Below are 18,170 nucleotides of genomic sequence, written 5' to 3'. Positions count from 1 at the left end.
AAACCATTTAGTGAATTTTATTGAATGCAGCCAGTGGGCCTAGCGCCAGTCAAGACGCAGAATGTTTCCCTCACTCCAGAAAATTTCCCGACGCTTTCCTTCCCACAATTCCCCATCTCAGTGAAAACCACTGTTCTGATTTCCATCATCAGTGACTAGTTCACCCACCAGCCACCTTCATGTCAGTGGATTATACCTGCCCGCTGTGTTTGGGTTCTTCTACTCTCCGTGCTGGATTTCAGGCTCATCCATGACATCAGCAGTTAGTTCCTCTGCATGGCCAAGTTCTGCCCTTGGAGGAACTTATCGGTTTCTCTACACAAACTCCCACTGATGTGCATGTCAGTGGGTTACAGTGTTTTGCTGTTGACAGTAAAGCCTCCATACACGTAGTTGTGAAACATTGTTTTTGATGTATGTTTTCATTTACATCGGACTGGATCTTGCTAGGTCACAGGGTATGCCTGTGTTTACAGGAAACTGCGTAAGTGAGGACCGATTGCTCCACATCCTTACCAGTGCTTGGTACCCAGTGGGTATATAGTAGTATCTCCTTGTGTCTTTTTTTTAAGTTATAATTTATAGCAAGCAGAAGCCCTGGGTTTGATGCTAGCACTGCAAAAATGAAATGAAATGAAATTAAAAGAAGACATAAAACCATTCTGTCTGTTCCCAAATTCTCAAATCCCCTCTGTCATCAGTCCCACAGCATCCTAACCCTCAACAGACCCTGACCTGTTATCTAACCTTGTGATTTTGCCTTTGCCTGGCTTACCTGCCTTTATCAACTATGTTCTTCTTAATTTTTAGTTTTTTCTGTCATAAAGGTAAAAATAATTTGAAAAGTCATATAATTTCTACAAGGTTTATAGAGATAAGCAGCAATCCTTTCCTGACTCTTTTTCATTTTTGAGGAATGTCAGCTCTTGCTGAGATCTTTAACTCTTTTATCCATTTTCCGTGGTGTCATCCCTTCATTTCTAAATACTTATGCTTTTAGGATGTGATATTTCCATTTTCAGTTTCATTTATTAACCTCTTTGTGGAGGATAAGGATTTAGCCCTTCTGAACCTCACCAACCACATACACACACACACCCATTTGTCCCTAGTATCAGTAACTCAGTGTAGATGTGCCATGATTTTCCTTCGAGCCATTGTCTGAGTTGTTAGCCCTGCAGCACCAGCAGCAGAGGCTGTACCCTGCTCACATTTCTTTCCTGGAATAATGTGTTTTTCTAGAGCTAATTCTTTTTTTCTTGTTCCCTGCGGCCCCACCTGTGTTTCATACCCAAGGTTTCTGACTGAAGCTTTTACCTTCTCTTAATATGTCCGACTGTGAAATAATAATTGTCAGTCCTTAATTGCTGCTGTAATGGTCTCTAACGATTCGCCCTGGGCCCTGCCCTGCCCCTCTGCCTCCCCACCCCACTGCGGGTGCCTAGGTGGCCCTGTGCCACCTCAGGGCTGCCGAGCAGATCCTTTGGAGGGACACACCTCTCCCGCTTCCCCGCACCCTGCAAGGGTTTCCTTGTGGTGATCTTCCTGTGCTGAGGGTGACACCGTCCGCCCTTGTGATCAGCCAAGAGCTGAGTACCCCAGGTGCTTGCAGCTCCTCCTCCATTCAGGGCTGTGGGCGGCAGAACCATGAGCAGCCCCTGCGGATCCTGGACTCATCCTGCATCTTCCATCTCTGCCCACGTCCACGGCCTCCACCCACCGTCTTCTCCCCTCGCTCCTCTTACTCCGTCTGGCCTCCCGCCATCCCTCCTCGCCTGGCAGCCAGTGTGCTCTAAAAGCAGAAGGCACATGACTTGACCTTTAAACCCACCAGTGCTTCCTGTTGTCCCTGGAGTCAAACCCAGTTCCTCCCTGGGTACAGGCCTCCACCTCTGGAATCCCAGCTGAGCCTTAGCATCCCCAGGGGACCTTTTGAGAAGCCCTAAGCTTGGGTCCTGGAGGTGGCATCCGCATTTTTAAGTTTCCCCTGGGGTCTGTGGAGGGAGCTGGGGGCCGAGGGCCATGTCCCGCTCTCTGCCCCTCCTTGCCTCCTGCCTCTCTCCTCTCTGAACGCTGGCAGGTGCACCTGCATCCGTCTTTGAACTTCAGGCTTAGGCTTAACTCACCACCTTCTCATGGAACTTGTTTCTGTCTGGAAGTTTCTTTCCCCGGATATTTCCATGGCTGGTTCCTTTTAGCTTCTCAGAGTGATCTCATGGGATGCCCATGTGACCAGCCGTTCTCCACTGTCCCTCTCCTGGAGTCCTCTGAGGACCAACATGATCTCAGATGGCTCCTTTTGGTTGTGTTTGCCATCTGCACGTGGACACTTGCTCTCCACTGCGCCGTGCTCCTTAGATGAGTCGTTAATAAATCACTTGTGGAGTGACAGCGTGCAGAGGGGCAGGAGCCCGGTAAGAGCATCCCTGGGCAGAAGCCAGAACGAGCCACGGCCACAGGGATGCTTGGATAGGCAGAGTGAAATGGGAAGATGGTAGCGTCTTGCCTGGTGGAGATGAGAAGAAACCAGGAAAAGTAAGCACCTTCCATGGTGGAACTCGGAGCTCTCATAGTTTCACACCAGAGAAGACAGGTTCTTATTCTGGGCGGGGCAGTTCGAGGAAAACGGAAGAGACGTGTTATCTTCCTGGAAAAGCTGCCCCAGCAGAGACTCGTGTTCACCATGGTTGGTATGAACTTTGTTTTAGAGATTGTCATTTCACCTAAATGTAGGTAAGAAGTTCTCTATTCTCCTTTCCCTTCATTTTAATAATGTAATAATTTAAGAAATTAATGAAGTTAAGAAATTTAATGATAATTTAAGGCGCTTCTCTCTCTGCCTCTTTGCCTCATTACACATTCCAAAGCCCCTAATAGCTCACTGTGTTTAATTATGATTAGCTTACATTCATATTTGGAATTAACTAGAAAATGGTGCTCTTGCTTGGATTTCCATTCAAGTTTGTCATGTGAAAGTAGCACATGTACTTGTGAACTGTTACCCTGTCCTTTGCAGTTATTAGCAATTGAGTGTGGGAAGCAAGAGTGTGATTAAAACCCCGAAGACAGATGTGTCCTGCTGTTGCCTGATGCCAAGGAAAATGAGTATTCACTTTTGAAATCCAGCTTGATTGTTTTATGCACCATAATTCTAGAGAAAAGCAAGGAGGTTAAGAAAGTTTTTCAAAAATGACAGGTTTAAGAAACATAATTCTGTGATGATTGGCTGTGAAGGATGCTGTTTACAAAAGCGCAGATAAATTCTTCTCTGAAAGCAGATCAAAGTCTACATTTTGATATCTCGCTTTATAAGGCCTCTTAGAAGACGAAAACTGCTTTGACAAGACTAAAGTGTTGTTTCTCAGCATGGGCCCAGGCTGTGCCTTGACCCAGGGTAGAGTTGAAGCCAGTCATTTGTGCAAAACCATTTTTAAGATGTTCAACATCTCTAGCAATTAGAGAAATGCAAATTAAAACTACCCTGAGATTCCTTCTCACTCCAATAAGAATGACAATTATCAAGAATACAAGTAACAATAAATGTTGGTGAGGATGTGGGTAAAAAGGTACACTCTTACACTGCTGGTGGGACTGCAAATTGTTGCAAACATTATGGAAAACAGTATGGAGTTTCCTCAGAAAACTTGGAATAGAACCACCCTTTGACCCAGCTATTGCACTCCTTGGTATATATCCAAAGGACTTAAAATCAGCATACTACAGTGACACAGCCTCATCAATATTTATAGCAGTTCAATTCACAATAGCTAAGCTATGAAACCCAACTGGGTATCCTTCAACAGATGAATGGATAAAGAAAATACATATGTACAGTGGAATATTACTCAACCTTAAGGAAAAATGACTTTATGACTTTTTCCAATAAATGGATAGAGCTAGAGACTATCATGCTAAGTGAAGTAAGCCAATCCCAAAAGCCAAAGGCCAAATGTTTTCGCTGACGTGTGGAAGCTAACCCACAATAAGTGGGAGAGGAGAATAGAAGTTCAGTAGATTAGACAAAGGGGAATGAAAATAGGGGAGGGGGATAGGAAAAGACAAGATGGTGGAATGTGTACATATATGAATATATATTATAGTGAATCCCACCATCACTTACATCCATAAGAATGGGGTCCCAACTAGAATAAGATATATTCCATGCTTGTACAATTATATCAGAATGAATTCTGTTACGTACAACTAAAAAGAACCAAAAAAAAAAAAAAAATTTTTTTTCATGTTTTAGCAGAACCAAGCAAGTGTGTGGGTGGGGTACAGACATGGAGCCCTGGGGGTAGTGTTTGGTTTGTTCTTCCTGTACCTGATTTCCTGCACATTGGCATCCTAAATTGGGGATGGTGTTTCCTGTTCAGATATCTTTTTCTCACCATGTGCCTCGATGTAGGCGCCAATTCCACAGCAGAGTACCCCACCCCTCCCTGTAAAACATAGCAAGGTCCTTTGAATTCTTAACTACTACTGACAAGTTAAAATTTGTGCAGAGGTTATTAAATCTATGCTCAAAGAAGGTAAATGCAATCTTCTACTTATGTACAGCATAGATTATATGATTATTTTATGGTTGCTTTCATATAGACAAAAATCACAGGAGACATCTAGAACCTACTGGCAGATGCCTGAAATTCTCCTTACCATCACCATCTCCTCAGTGTCTGCATCTGGTGCTTCTTTCTGTGTGCTACTTGTGACAGACAGGGTTCCCTTAGGCAAGGTGACCACATCAACGCCTTAGTTGGTTCCCCGGGGAATAGGAAATATTCTTCCAGTCAGTTACCCATACTATATGTTCAGGGAGGTTTTAATATAAAAATATTTGCTTGTGGACAGATTAAAATATATATGCTCTCTCTAAGTTAAAGGGTGGGAAAATATCTGTTTGTAAATCTGTCTTTATTGGAATTTTAAAAAGGAAATTAAAACCTTTTCCTGCAGCCCTGGTAAATCCTTTTATTGAAAGCGGTGTTGATGTCATTACCCCAAGTTGCATAAAATATTTTATTATTTGTTTGGTATTTTCGGGAGTGGGGGGGTGAAATATCTGAAGAGATAAAGTTTGTTACAACTTAAAATTAACCCAGAATATTAGTTCTTAACCGGGGAATGCAGAAGACTGAGAGATCCCAAGTGTAAATTATCTTAAAATGTCAATTTGAATTGTATAAGGTGACAAGGTGACTTGTAGAGTTAGCATATATACAATGAAAGTTCATTTTTATGCTGAACCATGTACCGAATGGCCATAAGTCCCAGGTCTTACGGGTCTGGACCCCTTGTGTAGAGACAAGGGCCTTGGGTCTAAGTGGATTTCCAGTCCTGGAGTTTTCAAGAGCACAGCTCTGAAGCAGATCTGGATTTTTATTGTGTAGCAAACTTAACTGTTCCTGTTCTAATACGTTGTCTAATATGTTGTCATTTTCTCTTGGGTTCCCATTTTAGCATGCAGGCTCCATGTGCTAACAGAACAGAGAATGATTGCTAACCTCTTTATGTTATCCCAGTAAACATAAAAGGTTTGTGTTCTCTTCTACCCCAACAGGTTGGTACCGAGGCTACACCCTCCAGAATAAATCTAAAAAGGTACGGCTTATTGTTGAATTGTTTCTTTTGAACTGCCCACAGTCTTGTGTTGTGTTCTCTGATCCCCTTATCTGCTCTCTCTGGATCTAGTGTGCTTGCTTTTTGAGGCCTTTCTTTTGATCTAAAAGCAAATTATCTGACTGCAGTGTTCAAGAATAATGGTGTAAATCTCTTGAACTGGGTTTCCCACCACTGGATGGAAAGAGAAGGCTCTGGACGGCCTCTGGCTCTGTGCCCCTCAAGCTGAGCAGGCTGGTAATGCAAAGTGCTCAGGGCACCTCTGAGGCCGGGACCTCTTCTCCCTTCATCCTGCACTTCCAGGACTCAGTCCCCAAACTGAAGGGCCTCCCTGTGGCCACTTGATTCTTTTCTTCATTGTCAGATGGACAAACCAGAGTAGCGATTTTCAAATCTGGCCTCAAAATCCTTTGACAAAAATCTGACATTGAAAAACAGGGAAGAAAAGGGGGTGCAGTGGTAAGTATTGTCTCATGAAACTCTTAGGGGTGTATTTTTTTGTGTTTCATGCATTGTGAATTTAAGAATTTGGCAGATAGTACTGGTCCGCCATCAAAATTTATCTCTTAGTATTCATCACGGGCTGAATTTGAAAATACCGATCTAGACAGTCTCTTTTCCCCCTGTCAGAGCTACTCATTGTCAAGCTAATAAAACCCTGCTGGTTGCGTTAATACCCCCCTTGGTTTATTTTAGGGCCCGTCAGCTCTTTGCCTTTTTGGAAGGGCTTGCTGGGGACAACATGCCGCATCAGCACTTTCTTTTGAAAGAGCAAAGTTGATAGGGCCTTATTATTTCACAATTAGCTCTTGTGCCAGATAGTGAATTAGAGAAGGGGAGAGGGGACATGGTTTTGAGTTTATCAAGAGGGAAGAAGAAAAGAAAAAGAAAGGAAAAAAAAAACCCAACCAGACAGACAGAAAACCTCCAGGGTTCTCATTCTTGAGACACAGCATGAAATAATCCCCTGCAGGGGGGCAGAGTTGAGCACCCAAAGAGCTCAGAGAGGTCGGCTCTCCAAAGAGCTCAGGGCCCCAAACACCTTCCTACAAGGTAAGGCCATGAAAACCCAGGATGTGTGATCGAAGTTGTTGATTCTTCAGTCACACTTGGTGATTGCATGCGGATGCGTGCGCGCACACACACACACACACACACAGTTTGCTTGGACAACTTAATAATGTAACAAAACACAAGTGACATCTACTTTGATGCCAGCTCCCTGGTGTGGGTCCTTCTGTCCCCCCACCCCCCAAACCCTGCTGCTGTTTTTCTACTCGGTTAGATTCTCGTGTCCTCTCCTGTAGCTGAATTGTTTTCACCTGGTCTCTCGCTGACCTCAGTTTCTCTGGGCCTTCACATAGGGGCCTGTGGAGGCAGGTGCTGGAGTGAACGAAACCCTGAGGTCTTAGGACTGGGCTAGGTCTGAAGTGGGGGGCTTGGAGGCGGGGTGCCTGGCCCAGGAGCCCTGCTGCTGTTTGGTTTCCTCAGTTATAGAAGCTACTAACTCCAGAGCACAAAAGGAGTTAACAGAACTTTGATGTTCTACGTTTATTAGACAGCAAAAACTTGGAGGTCACCTAATTCCCAGTCTTTTATTTTGTAAGTTATTTTTTAAAAACATAAAAACTGGGACATAGCTTGGAGGTAGAGCGCTTGCCTAGCACCGGTGAGACCCTGGATTCAGTCCCCAGCACTGCAAAATGAATAGGCAAACGAACAAAATTCTTGGATAAATTCACATGAAATGTAAAGAACAAACAGAAGTCTTGATTTTTAACTGATAAATGTCACACATGTTGAAACAAGGTCTCAGACCAGTAGATCTTCCCTTTCAGAGAGTCTGCAGTGTGTAAGGTTGCTTTGCAGCAGAGAAATCCTTGGTTTGTAAGACCTTCTATGATTTCCTAATATACCAAAATCTTTCCGGCCCCTAGTGCCCTGTTGTCGTCTTTGAAAAGCAGATGGACAGATGCTCCCCTAGGATGTAAATGAGTTCCAGTGTGCTTTTAAATTTTTTGTATGTGTTCATGAGTGCCTAAAACCCTTATGTAAGCTTAAAACTTCACGTTTCAGAAGAAATAGTTCAGGAAGAGCTTCTCTTCATTCTTGGTAATTGAAGAACTTTGTAATGGCCCGATGTGATGACACCAAGTCAAAGCACCTCTCTTGTGAAGGGTCAGGGAAAATGGATGGCAGGCCCAATATGCTTGGCCCTTTTTTTTCTGGGTTGAGGGGGAAGAGGTACCAGGGATTGAACTCAGGGACACATGGCCACTGAGCCACATCCCCAGCCCTGTTTTTTATTTTATTTTATTTTTTTAGAGATAGGGCCTCACTGAGTTGCTTAGTGCCTCACTTTTGCTGAGGCTGGCTTTGAACTCGTGATCCTCCTGGCTCAGCCTCCTGAGCCCCTGGGATTACAGGCGTGCGCCCGGCTTTGCTTGACTCTGGACAGCACTTCATTAGGAGGCCCACCCATTAGCAGCCCTCTCCTTGGACTCTGCCCACATTCCCGTTAGGGGAAGAACTGCTTGAGGGCCTATGGTCTTAATGGACATTCTCGGGGCCATTTATAAACAGACCTGGCCATTTAGAGAGGTGATGGAAGGAGCCAGTGGTTTTGTGAATTGCAGAAGCCAAGAGCTCTGCAGAAACTGGTTATTGATCCCGGCAGGATTGTGGCAGTGTGGATAAACATCTAGAAAACCATTGTTTTTTTTTTTTTTTCTTTAAGTGAGTAGACTGCATTAAGAAAGGAAAAGCAGAATTGAGAGAGAGGCTATAAATCAGACATATATGACCCAGGTTTGCTCTGGCTTTTGTGTGTGTCATCGGAAAAGTGCCATAAGCATCAGATTTACCAGAGCAATTAAAGGACTGTAAATGGTCAGTGCCACCATGGTGCCTTGAATTGACAGGTTGGTAATGGGAGAGAATGAGTTTTCTCTCAGTCCGAGCATCACGTCTGTACTCCAGCATAGAGGGGCTGCTGGTGAGGGGCTTAGGTATCACCATCTCTGTTTATAAATCTGAGTGCTTCTGTCTTGGTGCTCTCCCACCTACTACCAGAGACCAGTCACCAGATTGAATGCACAAAGATTTTAATTGGCTTTTTGCTTTCTTGTTTTGAAAGATTTCCTGCAAGGAGATTCTGTGGACTATCAGTGTTACTTTTTTGGGGTGCTGGGGAGCAAACCCAGGGCCTCATCCAAGCTAAGTTCTACCACTGAGCTATGCCCCCAGCCCCAGCAATGCCACAGCTTGAAACTACTATTTTGCAATTACTACTTTTAAGCAGTTCATCCCTCCCCAAATCCCCCCCTACACACTTTTTAAAATGAGTTCTGGACTTTTTAAAAAAATTGTGGTTAAAAAAACATAAAATTTGCATCTTTGCCGATTTTCAGTGTGCAGTGCAGTGGCTTTAGGTACATTCAGGTTGTCTTGCCCCATTGCCACCGTCCACCTACAGAGCCTTTTCATCTTCCCAACTGAAGCTCTGGACACATGAAGTGCTAGCTCCTCAACCCCCAGGACCCCATTCTGCTTCACTTCTACGAATCTGCAGCTCCAAGTACCTCATTTGGGGCTTTTTGACTGGCTTGCATTTACCATCACATCCTCAAGGTGAGACGTGGCGAGCAAGTCAGGGTCTTAGCAAGTCAGAGTCTTAGCTCAGCAGACAGGACAATCACCCACAGTCCCTGATGCATCCTAGGCACAGATCTGGAGCTTTGGAGTTCCAGAAATCAGGACCCAAGCAAATTACACACACATTGAATTTTTTATTTTTACTGCTTGGTCATTTTTCCAAAATCACTCTGCGTTTGATACCTGTGAAGACAGAGATCAAGTTGCCTCGTCTGTTTGTTCTTGGTCTTACCGGTGATGGGACTGGAATAGTGCTTCCTAGCTCCCGTGACCCCCAGCTGCCCCTCCTCTAAAGCCAGGAGAAGGTCCTTTCTGCCTGGTTAGGGAAGGACTGGGCCTTTTGCTTCTGACTGGAGCAGTTGCAGGATCAACTCTGTCATCCAACGCTGGGAGCAGCTGAGCCCCAGTGTTCTTGCTGTTTCCTGTGTTACTGGCAGAGGATGAAAAGGGAGAAAGGAGAATATCGTACAGACAAATATAGTGTGTGAAAGTGGACCCAGGCGCAGCCCCTGGGTGTCCGTGGGTCCTGAACCACCGTCCTCTGGGCAGCGCCCCTGGTATGCGGTGTCTGCGGAGTTTACGCTGAGCCAGGGGGTCCGGGGCAGGCTCTCCTGCCTCCTAGTCAGGTCTGGCGCGGAAGCTGCCTTACGCCCAGCAGGGTCTTCTCCAGGTGACATCATCTCTCTTGGCAGAGGGAGCATTTTGCACAGTGAAACGGGAGCTCTTGGAATTGAAGAGAACTCCCGTGAATGAGGTGCTTCCTTTGGTGGACCGGATCCGCAGTTCTTTAGTTTCTACTTGGTAGTTAATGTCTTTCCCTTAGGTCTTCCCAGAGTCCCCCTGGGGGCAGGGTCACAATACTGATGTAGAATTGCCTTGTAAGCGTACAGAAGGGAGGGCACCAAAGGTTGGGAAGTGCTGAGAATAACCAGCTAACTGCTGTCCTTGATTTGGGGGTGCATCTGGTTTCAGTGGAAGTGCTCAGAGAGATTTTAGGAGCTGAGTCCTACATAACTGTCCATCTCACTCATTATGTGTGACCCTTTAAAGGGAATCATCTCATGCATGTTGGATATGAAGGGGTTTTTGAGGCTCCCTGCTAGACTCCTTCCCATTATTGTAGCTCTGAACTGATAGGGACTCTTTCTTCATGGAACATTAATCTTGTGCTTTCTGAGCCTAAATCTTTTTCTTCCCCCTCACGGGGCTGAGAATTGAACCCAGGACCTTGTGCTTGTGTGGCAAGCACTCTACCAACTGAGCTATTTCCCCAGCCCTGAACCCAAATTTTAAATCCTGCCTTTTCAGTGTTTCAGCCACACCTTTAATGTTTCAGCCACACCTCTGTCAAGGTGGCCTGTCAGTGTGACTGACATCCTGCAAACCTAATCAGGAAATTTCCTGTCGTCATGGTTCCCAGTCATTTTCTACCCTTTGTGCATTGAACTTTGGACCGAGGTTTTCTATGGTCTTAGTAACGAAAGTTCTTCTCTTTTAGGGTATTTTTCCTGAAACCTACATCCATCTGAAAGAGGCAACTGTGGAAGACCGAGGGTAAGTTCAGGAAGACTCCTAGAAAGTGAAGAAGATATAAGGTGGTCAGGGTGGGGTACCTTCCGGGGTACACTCAGGTTTCTCTCCTCTCCTTGGTTCCACTTCTCTTCTGAGAGGGACAAGGATAAGAACATTTCCCTGATAAAATTCCTTCCTGTGTCTTAATGGTTCCCTGTGGGGGTCTCTCAGCCACGTCCCGCATGGATGAGAAAAGGGTTAACTGCTGGAGGAGGATGTTGACTGTTTATCAATCATTTACCCATAAACTTATCTAATCAGTAAACACACAAGAGCCCATACTCCTTTTAAATGAGAGGAGGTGTGACAGGTCTGGCCTCTAACAACCTGGGGTAGCCCAACTCTCTTTTATTTGTAGACACACAGGTAAAGGCGGCCAAGACCAGAGGAGCTTCTTCTGTGATGGACAGGATGGGGTGGAGTTAGGGGAGCCATTCTCTTGGGGGAACTAGACAGGGAACTGTCTGATTCTGCTGGATAAGGATGGCTTCCCACAGTTCCTCCCTTGCTTCTTCCTCCAGATTAGTCAAGGTAGCTGTAAGAAGCTGAGAGCTGTGCCTCCCCTTGTATTTAGTACCTCCTCACTGTGTATGGGGGCACGCATGAACATTTGGGACTCTGCAGCTAAGTTCTGAGAAGTTCCCAATTGGAATCTTTGCAAGGGAGAGAGGAGTAGGCAGCAGCCTGTACGTATCAGCTCTGAAGCTGGGACACGTCACTGATCCTTCTGTGAAGCTGGGTTTTTAACTGCATGTTGCTCAAAGGCCTGATGTGAGATTCCAGTGAATTAATATGTGCAAATGTGCTCTGCAGATAACTTCAGCTAAAGTTCATCCATGTCCATTTCTTGCCTGGCTCTTTTGCCTGGCCAGTGCTACCTTTGTGGCACCTCAGAAGATAATGCTCAGCCAAAATGGAAGAGAGGCCGGGAGCTCTTGAGTCTCCAGGCAGGAGCGTTGAGGAGGCAGTTAGAAGTGGGCCTGGAATCCATGGCTGGTGGGGGGCTGGCTCTCAGAGTCATGCAGCCTCAAAGCCAGAGAGAACTTGCTCCGTCCTAAGCTCAGCGCTCTCATCAAAGACAACTTACAGAACTCTTTGATGGCAGAACCAGGACCTTTAAAAGCCAGGTGTCCTGCCCTCTTGGAGAAGTCATCTTTCCAGTGGGCCATTCGTGGGCAGACTCCAGGTGTCATTTGCTGCATTGGTGGAAAGCCAGAGTGGGAAGCCCATTGCACCTAATAGGGCTGCCAGGTGAAATGCAGAAAGCCCAGGTAAATTTACAACTCAGACGCTCAGCTTTCAGTGGGGTTAAGGTCCTAGTAAACCTGTTGCAAGTTGAAAATGTCATAAATCAATAATGCATGTAATACATCTAACCCACCAAGCATCACAGCTTAGCCTACCTTCTTACATTAGCCTAGAGTTGGGCAAAATCATCTAGCACAATGCCTACTTTATAATTAAAAGTGTTGAATGCCTCATGTAGTTTACTGAACACTGTACTGACCGTGAGAAGCAGTGGCCAGCTGGATATGCACTCAAACCATCATAAAGTTGTGAAATAGGAAGTCAAACCTCACAGGCTAGGGACCCTCTGTGATTTCCATAGTAGGTGTGCCCCAGATGCTCACAAGTCATTTTTTTCCTGACATATGGCCTTCACGCTGCCTGAAATTCGCTCACATTTGTTTGCTGGCTCTTGCTCTTTCTTCGGCTAATCATAGAAATACCAGAGAGGATTTATGGGAGTCAAGGTAGTGTAGCAACTGAGGATTTTTGTGTATCTGTATTTTCTATGCTGTGAAGCAGCAGGTGAGGTCGGGGGCACTACGTCAGTCCCTATGGGTGGGTGAGGTCCCAGATCCCAGGATGCTTGTCCCATGCACACCTCTCTTCCTGCTCTCCCTAAGGAAACAGCAGACTGGTGGAACCAGTGAATATAAGGTTATTTACTTACATTTCTGAGAATCACTGAAGCCATCATGAAACCATAGTGGAAGGTAGAGGCTGGGCCCATTGCAGGGCCTAGCTCAGGTGGAGGACTGTGCTGTTCTGAAGTGCTACCTTCTTCTCAGAGTTCAAGAGTCCTACAGGACACATGCTCCCTTCATTCACAGGTTTTGCTTTATTTCAAGCCAAAGCAGCCTGGTTCCTATCTTGGGCTTGGGGAAGGTAGTCTAGGAAAGCATTTCCATCACTGCGTAGTAAAATGCGTGTCTCTCTGGTTCTTTCAGACAGCATGAGACTGTGATTCCAGGGGAGCTCCCGCTGGTGCAGGAGCTCACGTGCACTCTGCGAGAATGGGCTGTTATTTGGCGCAGTCTCTATGTGGTGAGTGTCCCCAGGGCTGGAACCCAGCAATGGCGTCAATCCTGGGCCCTCAGCCTGTCTGTTCTGCTCCAGAGGCGTCCTCTGCAACAGTTGGCCTCTGAGCAGCTCTCTGTGTGGGGGGAGATCCATCTTTCCTGGACCACACAATGGCTGGCAACCAGCCGATCCTCATTTCCCTGGAATTGGGTCATTGATATGGGATCATGAAGGGAAGTAGGTGTAATCATTAATTACTTCAGTCTTCTCTCAGCTGACAAACATGCTGATTGTGAAAGTAGTAATGATAGTCATAACTGCAAACACTTACCTAATCCCTCCTCAGTGCCCGAAACTGCTGCGGATCATTACGACACTCCTGTAAAGCAGGTGCAATTACAGTTATTAACCCACCAGTAAGGAGCCTGAGGGACTCACTCCGCATCTCGGGGTGCACCCGTGAATACAAAGGCGTAAATGTTTCAGTGCTCAGCCTCCTAAGGGGTTGTTCCTAACCACTTTACCTTACAGACTCCGTACTGCTCGTCTCTGGGCGGGGCAGACTTCCATGCACTCTCTCACAGCCGAACGCTGATGCCTGTCTGGTTCAGTGGGAGGTTACGCAGGGACCCACACACCCTCCATAATAGACCATGATCATAAACTGCACACGGGTTTGCCGTTGGGTCTGCCATGATGTGGATGTGGTTTGTCCCCTCTGAAACTCACGTTGGACTTTCATTTCCATTGTGAGGTATCAAAGAGGGAGGGGCCTTTGAGAAGTGGTTAGGATTTCGTAAGGTCATCAGTGTGGAGCCCACGATTGAATGATGATGACTTTATAAGAATAAGACCAGAAGGTAATCACTTATGTGCTCCCTGTTCCTCACCATGTGGTGCTCTGATCCGCCTTGGGACTCTGCCATCACCAGATTTAACCCCTTGGCCTTAGAGCAGAACCGTAACCAACATAGACCTCTTTTCTTTATAACATAGCCAATCTGTGGTATTGTGTTATTAGCAACAGAAAAGCAGGCTAGGACAAGGACCCAGTAAATCTAGCACTAAATATTACCAGACTGAGAACAGCTATATTGCAAGAGACCAAGGACATTCAAAGCCCATTACCAGCAGGCCTAGCTCATCTCTCGTTCAGGAAGCTGTTCTTCAGTGTTGGAATCCACAAAACTCCTCCCTCCCTTCCTTCCTCCCTCCCACCTTTCCTTCCTTCCATACTGGGGACTGAATCCAGAGCTTCATGCATAGTAGGCAAGTTCTGTACCATTGAGCTACACCCCCAGCCCTTTCAATTTTGAGACAGGGTCTCACTAAGATGCTCACCCTAGAACTTGTCATCCTCCTCCCCCTGCCTCCTGGGTCACTGGGATTACAGGTATGCACTACTGCACCGGCATGCATAGACTTTTCTAAAGTTGCCTCTTTCCTGAACATCGGTTGGGTCTCACCTCTGCAGATAGCTTCCAGTTTGCTGGATGAATGCCTTCTCCATGGCTGGACTTGTGAACACGGTCCTTGAGGTCATGGACTAGGGGGGAAGGCCCAGGAACCATCTCTTTTCTTCATGTGGCTTTGTTTTTATTTAGGTTCTTGTCTGGTCATTTGTTGATTCTGCATTTTAACTTTCAAAGGCCAGTGACGCACACCAGTAATCCCAGAGACTCAGGAGGCTGAGGAGGAGGATTGCAAGTTTGAGCCCAACCTGAGCAACTTAGTGAGATCCTGTTGCAAAATAGAAAAGGGTTGGGGATTCAGCTTGGTGGGAGAGCACCCCTGGGTTTAATCCCCAGCACCCCCCCACACACACACATCCCAGCCAATGGTACTAAGTCATCGAGAGCCCCATTCTAGGTCCTCTGTGCCCGAAGCAGTAATCACACCTCTTGGTAGTGTAAGTTCCAGGAGTTCCTGTAAGATACTTCATTTCCCTGCAGCACTGTCACTTCCTGTGACAGATTGCAACAGTAGAAATCACCAACCCCCTCAGTGGAAAACTGTCTGCCCAACTTTCAAAGCCTCAGTTAAGTCCTTTCTTCTCCATGATGTGTCTTCAGTACACACCGATCCATAGCGTTTCCCTCCGGGCCATCAGAGCATGCTCTGCTGCCCACAGACTGACCCTTGGGGGATACGGCCTGTATTGAAGGTGGTCTTCTGATCTCTCTAGCCAATTTAGGAAAGAGCTCACTCTGAGTTCCTAAATCCTCAGCTCTGGGAGGATGGAGATGTTGCTGTCAGCCCTGTGGCCTGCATTGATCACTGGCACTTATACAAAGTACTCTCTGGCCCTGGTTAATTGATCAGTTAGTGGCTCTAACTGGAAGAGGAATTGCACATACGTGCCTTCATTCCTTAACGTGGCCTTCCTGGAAATTAGTGAGCGGTGAAATGTATTAGATAAGAATGGGCTGCGCATCCCTGCATTGTCTGTTTTCTGTCACTATCATGAAACACTTGAAACAGGTAACTTATAAAGAAAAGAGCTGTAGGTAGCTCACAGTTCTGGAGGTTCAAGGGCCTGAGGCCAGCATCAGCTTTGTACTTGTAAGGACCTCGGGGCAGGTGGCAGCACAGTGGTAGGAGCTCAAGTGGAAGGAGCATCCACAGGACAAGACAGGAAACCAGGGCATAGGGAGGAGCCCCATTCTTTTTATAGCAGCCCCCTGGAGATAACTGACTGGGTCTCACAGAACTACTTCAGCGCCTGCCAAGGGTGTTAGCCCCAGTGACCTCCCTCAAGGTGCCACCTCCTAAAGGTTCACCATATTGGGGTGGGGGGTGTTCCAGAACATGAACCCTTGGAAGACAAATCCATACGGTATCATAGGAAACCATAGTCATCCCTGATCTCAAAATCCAAACTGCTCCAGAACCCAGAACTTCATGAGCCCCCACATGATGCCACAAGTAGAAAGTTCCATGCCTGACCTCGTGTGGAAACCTTCATTTCACGCACAGAATTGTTCAAAGTGCTATATCACATTGCCTTTAGGCTGTGTGTAGAAGACGGATAGAAAGCATAAACAAATTTCACGTTGTGACTTGGGTGCTGGCCCCCAAGAGATCTTCTGATGTGTATGCAACTCTCCCCAAATCCCAAAAACAATCTGAAACCTCTCTGGTCCCAGGCATTTCTGGTAAGGGCTATTCAGCCAGTGTTGGGAAAGGAGATTCATGGTTTACGAGGTCTGGGGAAAGAGCAGAGAGTGGGAATGAAGTGAACCTTTCTTGCTTGCTGACTATCACCGTTGTGCTCATTTTCACATCCTTTATAGATCCACGCATGTCCTTGCCAGGTGGGTGTTGAAAGGAACTGAGAAATACGGACGAGACTCAGTGGTAGAGCACTTGCTTAGCATGTGCGAGGCCCTGAGTTTGATCCCCAGCACTAAATAAATACATAAATAAATAAGAAAGAGAGAGAAAGCAAGCCCCTCTGAGGCCAGCATGTTGCATCTCCTACTTTGGATGTGTCCGATAAAATGCTCATTTTGTGACTTGTGAATATTTTAAGTTGACTTATAGCTGCTACTGATTGACGTAAAGACATTCATGGTGGGGATTCTTAGTCGATAGGGCTGAGCAATCTACTTCTGCTTGTGATGGTGTGTGCTTATCCATTAGGGAATAAGCCACTTAAAATGGGTTGTTATTCATCATGACTTTTTTGCTTCCAGCCCCTTTCTACTGCATGGACAGTTTCCTTCCAATTCCAAGCAGAATTTCTGAATTTCTCAAAAGAAATTGCATGTCAAAATAGCAAACCTCAAATATCATAGTTCAACTGGGAAGAGATTAAAGGAAACTGAATCTCTAGTTTTCTTGTCCCCCTGACCCATATATCTTTATTAGTGTTTTTGTTTTCTGCTTCTGTGCATGAGTTCCTTTAGTCCTTGTAAAGGTTTTACTGGTGTACATTCATACTTGAATCAGGTTTCTCATCTATTTGTTTCCTCAAATTTTGAGACCAGGCATTTTGCTTGATGTCTTTCATAACTCTGGTGTTGCCTTAGAAACCACTTTTTTCACTAAAATTTGTTTCCTGATTCTGTTCTGTTCAGTCTAAGTTCATTGAAAATTTACATTTTCTGGACCCAGGATCTTCCATGGGGGAAATGCAATCCACTAACCAGATTGAGCTCAGCTGTTGTAGATGCTGGTGATTATTCTAGAAAGGAAGGGCTTTCATCTGGCGTGATGTTTTCAGCGGCCGTACGGTGACACTGTGAAATAATCATAAATGTGTCTGAAGTGGGCAAGGAGTGCCAGTGCTGCAGGAGGGGAACCCCCTGCCCGAAAGAAGAGGGAATGACTCGACTCCGGCCTTCCCATGCAGCGTTCTTGTCGTCTGTTGAATTACCTTTCCTGGTGGGGGTTGGCCTTGTGCCGGGGAGGAAGCTGGCTGCAGGAGCCAGGCATTGACCCAGAAAGTAGGACGCTGGGTTTCTTCTGCAGGCCCTGTCCTGACGAGCCGTGGTCCTGAGCAAGTCACTTGATGTCTCTAAGCCTCTGCTGGATTCCACCCCCACCGTCAAGCTCCCTCTTGACCCAGACCTGCAAGACCTGGGGAGAGATGGTAGCTTCGAAACCCTTGTGCAGACAGACCTCAAGGACTCTGCGCGTGGCAATGCCGCAGCTGTCTGGCTTCCCTCTCGCTTGCCTGCTGCCTCTGCCAGAGCCCCAGAAACTCCCTTCCCTGTGCCGCCCTTATCCAAGGCCACTTTGTCTCCCGTAATCGTTTTAGGCAGAATGACCTTGAGAACTTAGGAGCGGGCTGTTTTCCACCAGAGACAGTGATCCTTCCTGGCTTAGGCTCAGGTCCAGGAGGCGTGGGTACTTCCGGCATCCAGGCTGCAGATTCACAGCGTTCCTGATGAGCTTGGCCTGCCCGGCTGTTCCTCAGTGGGAGCCGGCCCCTGGGTGTTGGTGGGTCAGGAAAGGAGGGAATATCCTGATCAATGAGGTCATCGGCGATGTGCCAGGACGGGGCCAGACAGACT

General features: G+C 46.4%; 1 protein-coding gene across 1 annotated transcript in view; it reads left to right on the top strand.

Annotated features, from left to right (window-relative positions):
* Dock5 (dedicator of cytokinesis 5) overlaps window positions 1-18,170 on the top strand; it is a 192,991-nt gene that overhangs the window by 67,743 nt on the left and 107,078 nt on the right. Inside the window, exons 3-5 of the mRNA XM_047548434.1 lie at window positions 5,561-5,601; window positions 10,772-10,827; window positions 13,080-13,176. Coding sequence (XP_047404390.1) covers window positions 5,561-5,601; window positions 10,772-10,827; window positions 13,080-13,176 — 194 coding nt within the window. The remainder of the gene's footprint in view (window positions 1-5,560; window positions 5,602-10,771; window positions 10,828-13,079; window positions 13,177-18,170) is intronic.

This window comes from Sciurus carolinensis, chromosome 4, assembly GCF_902686445.1.
Source record: "Sciurus carolinensis chromosome 4, mSciCar1.2, whole genome shotgun sequence".
NCBI lineage: Eukaryota > Metazoa > Chordata > Mammalia > Rodentia > Sciuridae > Sciurus > Sciurus carolinensis.
This window is presented reverse-complemented; position numbering and strand designations above follow the sequence as displayed.